Source organism: Cyprinodon tularosa, unplaced genomic scaffold (assembly GCF_016077235.1).
Source record: "Cyprinodon tularosa strain WSP-4 unplaced genomic scaffold, ASM1607723v1 ctg345, whole genome shotgun sequence".
NCBI lineage: Eukaryota > Metazoa > Chordata > Actinopteri > Cyprinodontiformes > Cyprinodontidae > Cyprinodon > Cyprinodon tularosa.
In genome coordinates, this window is record NW_024039058.1 from 400,376 (window position 1) to 409,761 (window position 9,386).

Here is a 9,386-nt window from a genome sequence, read left to right on the forward strand (position 1 = left end):
ATTTTCTTTTTTCCATAGATTTAATAGATATAAGTGCATTGGAAACTTTGAATGAGCAATCCTAGAATGAATCTGTTCTGCTTGCATTGTTAGATGAAAGGTTTAAAGACGTTGAGGCTGGGAATGTCTTGTTTATAGTGGATGCAGTCCATATTTCAAATACTCAACTTTCCAACGAGATGCTTTTTTCCCCAACCTAATGAGTTAGTCGACAGAGTAGTACAGTAGTTATTAGATATTGTGTGGTTTTATTGAAAGTCTGAAATATAGCATCTAGGTGCTGACAGTGTAAATAATTTACAGTATTTTTACAAACATTTCTGAAACTGCTGTTTTTCTTTGGCTATTCTCAATTTGTGAGTGCTGCTGCCATTTACTCTCCTTCCTTTTTTCAAATAGGAAGTATTCCCTGTGCAGCGGTTTGCATTAGTGTCTTTGTTTTTTTGTTTGTTTTTTGATAAGCCAATAACAAAGATAAAGTTATATTTCGCTGTGCAGCCAAGACTGTGAACTTTATTTGCATTACGCCACAAGAGGGCAGTGTAGCGCAAAGACCGATGGGTTCCTTCAGCCAGAGGGAGATCTAATTAGTCAAAGCCACACACCTGTTTGGTTTGCTTCGTCTAATCAGCTCAGAATTTTTAAACCAGATATGCTTTCGGTAATGTTTGTTCTTCTATTTATATTTTTATTATTCACTATTGTGAATTCCCATGCAGAATGTATTTAGTTATATATAACTATTATATTATGTTATATATATTATAGCATATTTTGCCTCTACAAAAACTGCTTGTTAAATGTAGACAAATGATGTTGCATTAAGTCTACTTGGGTAAATAAAAAAATTTGATGCACTTTAGGGCATCCTTTGTTGGGAGCCATGTCGGGTCAAATTAAGGTAAAAGGAAATACACAGTATACTGTTGTGTTCCTTTCTCATAGAAATGAACTATTTGCTCATAATAGGTGTATTTAGCTGTGCCTCTTCTAGATAATGTGGGAAACAGGTTCTCATGCAAAATTGTCTCATAATAAACTGGAACTTTTTAATACTTTCACACACCTGCATGAAATAAATGTCTCCTTATTTGAGCTCTGCACAGCTAAATGGGGGAATACTGATGAGGGAATTTAGCATTTGATATAGATGTAGCAGGGATATACACATTAATAAATAAAAGGTGAAGGATAGTAGTTTGTTTTATACTAGACCTATGTACAGTACCATTACCATAGAAAAATAATGTTGGATCAGAGCTTCTGCCTTTAGTTCTGCCAGTCAATTAATGATAATCATTGAGTTATTTCATGTCAACACTGAGTTTTCTTGCCCATTGGAGTAAATGGTAAAATGATTCTACTTCGGTGTGTAAGTCCTTATAGCCTTTAGCTTGTTTATTTTAGAGAAGAGTGTTTTTTTCTGTTTTTAACCATTACTAGCTTATGACTGCTAACAACGGGCCTGGTTCTATTGCATGTTTCTTCTTGCTAAACAGGAGTATGTTCTGTCCACTGTCACCACATGCTTTTTTTTTTTTCTTTGACTATCCTTGAATTTAGGTTTTAATATATTTAAAGCAACTTTAAAAAAAAATCCCCATCTGTTATGTTTGGCTATTCCATTATTTAGCTAAAGGCACATGGAATATTTGCTATGTGCAGTTATCAGCATTACAGTACAGTTACTAATCCCCTTTTAAATAAAGATAAACTCATTGAACTAAACACAGCAGCACAGAAGCAATCGTCTATGGAAATCACAGCTTAGACACCGTCATGTGGATATACCATTTACTTATCCACCTTCATGGTGTTATATTCCAACGAGGGTCATTTTGTCAGTAGGCCATTTCCACACTGCTGACCAAGCTGTTTGCATTCTGATCCCGGTCTTTCCCCTCATGACTATTTATCAAGGAGCTCAGAGTCTTAGTGTCTCTTTGCTGTTGTAAAGGGACATAAAGGAACTCAATGCCTTTGCCCTGTTGCAATAATAAAAACCGATACGAAGCAATGCAGATATCAGATCATGTTTAAAGTTTTTGAAGCTTCTCTTTTATAGTCTCTCCCACTGGCTTTCCCTGGACAAAAATCTTGGAAGGATGCCTTAACCTCCTTCTGCACTTTTGCAAAACAGCAAAGCCCACAGGCTGTTAAAAAGATAGCAACCATATCATTTTATGGTGATTCCAAATGATCTGTGGAGCTTTGATTTATGTCGACAAGTCGTCAAGCCAACCAAATCACTGACGAGAAACATGAAAGCACTTTGGATCGAGGTCATGCTCCATTTCCTAATTTATCTTTTAATTTTCTCTGTTAGCACTTCATGTACCCTCTAAAATCTACTCCCTGTTGAGCAAAGCCTGAGTTTATTGGCTCTATCAAAGTTTAGCATTAAAGAACCTATTTCCTGGAAAGACATTAGTAAAACATCCCACTGAAAGAAAAAAGGAGTTTATAGCAGCTTATCTTTCCAACTTTATTTACTACATCCTGTATTGAATTTGTATTTTTTAGGAGGGGATTTATTGCATTAGTTGTATTAATTTTCTCAATCATAGGAACTCTCTGACACTCACTGTATTGGTTTTTGTTTCTTTCTCTATTCCATTTTACAGACGAAAAGACTTATTGAAACATCAGTTGTTTGTCTCCCTCTGCTGGACAGAAATTGTCTCTACAGTTTAAGAGGTAATTTACTTAAAGCAGTTCTTGGCTTCTCTAAAACTAAATGTTTTAAACTATCGGTATGTTTAAATATTCAGTCTGACTTCCGTACCATGTAGCCTGATAGATGAACATCTTCTCATGTTTAAAACTGGCTCCACACAAAGGACAAACTCTGCTGGTTCCACTGCTGAGCGACAGGGCAGAGTGCTCTGATGTTCTCAGAGGTCAGCTGGAAGGTGTTCCTTGGGTTTATGTTATCTTGAACTGCTGGGAGGGTCACGGCGTGTCTGTCGAGATGCAGCGGAGTCCTGCCCATGGTCTGTGGCAACATGTCAAACATCTGCTGGGGTACTGAGGTAAAACAGTCAGAAACAGGCGTACTTCTATATCTGTCAACATTTTTTAGAATAACAAACTAGAAATAAAAACATAGAAATAGGAAAAACAAGCAATTTCCTAATCTTAGGCAGGTAAATATTACTAGACTGACCTTGTTTCCTTCATTTCTTACTCTAAAGGTATATTGCCTTGAGAATGTGCCCTTAATCCCCCAATTCCTTCAGGTCAAGGGACTAACCACTTTGTGGCTGAGTTGCAGTTGTTCTCAACAACAGCAACTGCAGCCAGTTGAGAGTAAAATATTGAGCACTGAGGGAATTGGACAGCTGGCCTTGTTGTACAGTTGGCATCCTCCCACAGCACCATGCTGGAATTCCCTGAGCTCCTGATAGCGATCTTTTGAAGTATTTGTAGAAAAGCTCTGCCTGCCTAGGTCAGTGTTTCCCATATTTTTTTGACTTGTGTAACCCTTTGGACATTTTGAGTCCCCCCTCCCAGTCAAAAGTATTGATGATTGTCCAAAAGTGAAAGGTACAATAACTGATTATAAAATTAAAAATATTTTACTTAATCTTTTAATATGAGCATTTCATTTTAATAGTTTTATACTTTTCATCTCAATTAAAAAACTCAACATAAGTATGTTGCCTAGAAGTTAGTAAGGAAATGAAATATAAAAGAAAAATCCTATTATAAACCTGTATTTATAAAACTGGAGCTCCTCTGAGTAACTCCCTTATAAATCATATTTAAACCTGATGAATTGGGAACAAAATGAATTGGGAACAAAAATTATAATCAGACTGACTTAATAATTTAATTTATTTTCATCAAAACACCTGAGCTGCTTTGATGAGCTCCAATTGATCAGTATGAAAAACAGCTGATCCTAGGCTGTTCCCTACATCCAGTCTGTTCCTCTGCTTGGTTTTGATGTTTCATAGATGAAGGTGAACGCAAACATATAAGAAAAACTAAATTTTCTCTTGATAAAAGCTTGTTTAATTTAAGTTGGGTCCTCGGAAGGCAAAACAGATCCCAGCCCTATTTAATTTTACTACTCAAGACATAAGTTTTCATTTATCCCTTGCAATGCACCCATGGACCACTAGTGGTACAGTAGCCCCTTTTGGCAATCACTGGCCTAGGTGATTGATTTTTATACAGGTACAGGTTTTTCTGTATTATTCGATGATAAAATTGCAGAATAGCCTCCCATTGATAGGATAGATGAACAGATTCAGACTTGTCTCTGATAAAAGATGGAAATATCATCTTACCAGCTTCTGTTTTAGAGAAGTAGCCATGTTGTAGTTTTCCGTGGACTCTGGAAGCCAAAGTGCTGTTTTGATAATTCATTCTTAATATCCCAGTTTCCTACAATCAAAAATGAAGGGATGTAAATAAAAAAGTATATAGCTCCCCCATTAAAAGGTTTATTAATGTAAAAGTGGGACTGGTTAATCTTTTCTAAACTATTTCCACATAAAATGCAACTTGTATCCTGTCTGTATTTTTCTGAATGATGCATTTATAAGGTGATGACATTTTAATACTTTTTGGATTAAGGGATTATTTCTGAATTGAATTTGTCTTTAGTTAACCATTGCAAGTGAAAAGTCAGTAAAACACTTTGCATAATGGCCCTAAATCAAAACTGTCATATTCTTGTGTGTGTGTGTGTGTATATATATATATATATATATATATATACAAATTGCTCCTCATTTCTCATCAGACTTGCACTATGCATATTTGCATTCTTGAGTTGATTGAATTCTTTGTCAGATAATTGTAATGAAAGCCTGGCATTTCCACACTTTTAAGAGCCAGAAAAACAAGATCTATGATAGTTAAACCTTTAAATACTTTTTGGAACACAACTGATCACAATATAGAGTTAAGAAGAATAGATGTAGAACTCAAACTTGATATTGTAGACAGAGAAATAAACATTCTGATCAAAAAAATTTCACCCTACCTGCGAAGTGAGGCTGTGTGTGAGGGCTGGATTTAGAGGAACACATCCTCTTTTCTGCTGCAGGTCTGTAGCTGTAGAAGATATATACTTTTTTAAATATCCTAAATTTTTATGCTTTCCAATGTAGTTCCTTTATGTAACACACCTAATTGCAAATGTTTTGTATATTTGTCCAAACCAAACATCCTTACTCTTTGTTCTGTTTCTGTCTTTGCTCTCTCTCCTCCATTTAGCCCGTCTGTTTGAAAACCAAACCTGCAGAAACAGATGTATCATAAGCTGAAGTCCTAATGCTGAATAAATGTATCTATATAAACTAATTTGGTGGTTTAAAAAGTGCACCTTGATGGTGTCCTCGGGAAGTTTAATTTCAGCTGACAGTTTTTCTCTTGTGTACAAATCAGCGTACTGGCTTTTGGAGAATTCTAGTTTGAGAGAGATGAAAAAAAAATTTCTGGAGCATAAACACACTGAACTGTCACAGGATGATGAATGGGTTGATTACCTCGCTCGAGTGCTCTGCTCTGCTCCGGGGTGAACGTGGTGCGGTTCCTGTGCCGAAAACCTTCAGATTTCTGGTCATCAGAGCTCATCACCTGCTCATTTACCTCCTCGACCACGGAAAGAAAATCTGCACAACATACGTTAGTTTGACACACTGGTTAACTCTATAATTACATTTATTTATTTACACTATAAAGGGAATTTTGGAGACCATTTATCATAAGTTATTACATTATGTTCTCTCTGATAAACCCATTAGGGTTTGATATTTTTCAGGAAAGTAGACAAATATATAATTAACATAAATGTTCATATTTAACAATTATTGCATAATAAAATAGGCACAGAGGTCAAACTGTAATTGTTTTGGGATTCTTTAGCAGAAGCTGGTTTTCTATAGAATATGATGCAACTAGAAATTCTCCTGTTTCAGAGGTTGCTTGAGGAAAAACAAGCTCAATGGAGAGTATATAAGATCAAAAGGTCCAAAAATAGTCCACTGATGGAAGTGAGAAATTTCAGGTGTATGATTTAAATAATTTGGATATATTGTAAGGTCCCATTAAACTAATACAAGTTAAACGTTTGCGTTGACTATGGACTGAATATAAAAAACATTCTGGGTCTTTAAGGTTATGAATTTAGTCTGGGGTTCTGAAACATGTTAAGAAATAATTCAAGGGTTTAACTTTGAAATGAAAGTTGGTGGGGACACTATAAGGGTGGCGGCTGATGGACCTACAGTTACTCGACACAATCGCTTTCAATATGGTTTGTATTTTCCAAAAATTAGCTCTAACATATATTTATTGAATGTTTTCCTATTGTTGAGAACACAACTCCAAAATACACTGATCTTTATATTTATAGGTAGTTGGACATTAATGTATATAAAAAAAGATGAATAACAGCAATATCGATGCCAACAGCAATACATCATGCCTCACTAGTATGGAAGCCATTTCAGTTGCATTCATTAATTCATCAAGAAAAATGTGGATTGATTGATGTTTTCATTTTCAGCTTTATCTTCCTTCAAAAGCAGCTAAATCAAATTTAGAAATTTGTCCCACATATTGTTGAGAATTAATTGGTGTGGACATGTCCACACAGTCCTTCAGAAAATTATGCCCATGAACTAATGCAACTTTCTGAGGTGAGTTTTACATGTTTTGCATAGTTTCTGCAACTTGATGTAAACATTTTTGATAACTTACTCTGTCCAGCCTTGAATGGAGCATTGACTTCCATGCACATCATTCCATGGTCATAGTGGATCTTTCTTAAAATTCTATTAATGGATGACACCTTCCAGGAAAGAGCGCACAAAGCCTCGTCAGGTGCAGTTGAACTGATCAGAACTGACAGCGGGTTCATATTCCACTTACGCTCGGAAGTTTGGCTTCTTTACATGTTCTTCCAAGCCGTCTTCGTATCTCCCAAGCAAAAATAGTTGGATTTTCCCTTTTGCACTGGATGATAGTGGAGACCACAGCTGGAGTGAGAAGGCGAGGGCGGCTCCCTCCTAAGGATTTGGGCTTCATCAGCCCTGTGCGCCTGTAGCGGCACAGGATCTTACTGACGCAGCCGCTGGACACCTGCAAAGACGCACTGATTAATGCGCAATCCTTTACAAATCAGTTTCACTCATTCACACCAATATTGCTTTCCATTTTTATTAAGCGTTCCGTCTGAAACAAATATTTGTGTAAGCTGTTTTTTTTTTTCCATTGCGCGCACCTGGAGAATCCTGGAAATGTCACTTGGACGGACTCCTTCCGAGGCCAATTCAATCATCCTCATTCTTTTGGATTCTGAAAGAGGTCTCCCGTTGAAAAACGTCCCTCCTAACTGGTTCACACTTCCACCACCTTATCAACCGTATTCACATTATTAACTCAGCCTAAAAAGTCCAAATGAATGTATATATATTAGGATTGTAGAACTAACCTTGGCAAAGCGGATCGATGCTTGTTCCGCGCATCTCTCCTTGGTTCCGGGCTCCTTGGAAAAATGTTTTCTTTCTTCTGTAGGGCTGACTTCAGAGTAAAATCAGACAGGTTTAACTTCGAGCACCTTTTGAGAATGACAGTGTGCAAAACCAAAACCCTTGGTAGACATTTATATGCCTACAAGAGCTAAACAAATGTGGTGGCCCGCATGCGTCCTGAAATCAATAAAGCTGGGAGGGCATGTGGATAAACTTCTTTATGGTCATTTATTTACTATGTTATGCAGGTAATGAGTTTCATTGGTTTATATTTAGGGATATCAGACCAAGAGGGACAATATTTAACACATTTTGTTTATCCTGAAATGTAATGCATTCGGTATACTTATGGAAATAAGTTTTATTTGATGTATATTTTAGCTCTACATTTGAAATGGTTGGTGATATATTATCACATTACAGTAACAGTCTTCATTGTGTTTTGATTGGATTTTATGTGACAGACCAACTTAATGTGCAGCTGGTGTATCAGGAGTGATTATTTTCAAACGTTTCCATTTATACAAATGAAAATACAACCAACATGTTAATACTTGATAGAATTGCTACAACTATTGCTGCAAGTATTTTGGTGTGGTTCTCCAGCAGATTTGCAGATCTAGAAACATACATTTGTTCCCCAAAGTTTCTTCAAGTTATTAATTGAAGTCAAGAATTTGATTTGGACATTTTAACCCCTGAATAAGATTTAATCTATTTCAGTTATGTCTAACTCTTTCCTTCTTCAGGATAAAGACTGAACAAGGAAACCCAAACTAGGGATTTTGAATTCTATTCTTTAAATATCTCAACCACTTATTTGTTTGATTCATGGTATTTTTCCTTCTCTATATATCTGTAGCAAACCCCTTATCCCTAAACATTAAGAGAGGCTTAGTAGGAATAAAAAAAAACATTAAAATATATATATATATAAATTGCAGTTTATGGTTCAAATGCGGTTCTGGAAGTTTAACAATTCAAAGTACTTGTTTCCATGATGTTCTTTGGAAATGACAGCTCAGAAGATTTCAGAGAGCATTTTACCTTCATCTGATGATTTGAATCTTTCCTTTTGCGCAAAGCTTCAATTAGAGATGTTGATGTGCGCTCATGTTTGGTAACAATGAGGTCCCAGCTTCACAATGAACCTGATGGATCAGCTCCAGTGTGTTTCAGGGTTTGGAGTCACGTGACACAAGCATCCTCGTTTCCATCTGAAGTGGCTCGGATTAAACGGATCTCTGGCCTCCTCTCATAAAGCAAACATTTGGAAATCTGCTCCAATGACGACTGCCATATGGTAAAGTGCTTTTGATAAATCATAAATCCATCAGGTTGTCTAGCTTTATTACATTTTCCTGCAAAACGTGAACAAATATACTCGCGCACATACAGGCGCAAGGAGAGGGCCAATTGGGGGGACCTCGCTTATCCAGAAGTGCGAGGCTAACATCCTCACAGATGTTCCTTGGGCAGACAGCAGATAAAAATACGTTGTAAACGCTTTCAAGGGGAAATATTTGACGAGCAAATATTAGCTCATGTGAAAACCCCACACAAGGCTCGTCTTTGGACCTGTTTAATGACTAATTGAATATCATTAGTTGGGTCCACAGACACCGAAGTGGCACCGACATAAAGAGTCAGAATTTACAAAGCCATATGGCCCATATTATACATTAACCATGAGTCAAATGACTGAAACACACTGTGTACAGTTAGGAAGACTGGTTGAAGGACAGGCGTTCTTGGACACCATCATCTCCATGCCAACCAGGACAAAGAATAAATGAGGCAAGCCTTTTCTTTTATCATAGGAGATTTGATGAGGTTATTACTTTATAGGTTACTACTTTGCTGCAGGCGTAATGTGTTCTAAAAATGCAGATTTAA

At 36.6% G+C, this 9,386-nt stretch overlaps 1 protein-coding gene across 1 annotated transcript; it reads right to left on the reverse strand.

Annotated features, from left to right (window-relative positions):
- Window positions 1–2,634: 2,634 nt before the first annotated feature.
- pax4 (paired box 4) lies at window positions 2,635–8,645 on the reverse strand. The gene is made up of 11 exons (XM_038294782.1): window positions 8,538–8,645; window positions 7,451–7,539; window positions 7,241–7,371; window positions 6,889–7,098; window positions 6,718–6,808; window positions 5,502–5,627; window positions 5,339–5,421; window positions 5,188–5,251; window positions 4,997–5,067; window positions 4,296–4,392; window positions 2,635–3,027 (listed from the first exon to the last, which is right to left on the reverse strand). The coding sequence occupies exons 2-11, from the start codon at window positions 7,482–7,484 to the stop codon at window positions 2,819–2,821; spliced, it is 1,116 nt and encodes a 371-aa protein (XP_038150710.1). The 5' UTR covers window positions 7,485–7,539; window positions 8,538–8,645; the 3' UTR covers window positions 2,635–2,818.
- Window positions 8,646–9,386: the final 741 nt, after the last annotated feature.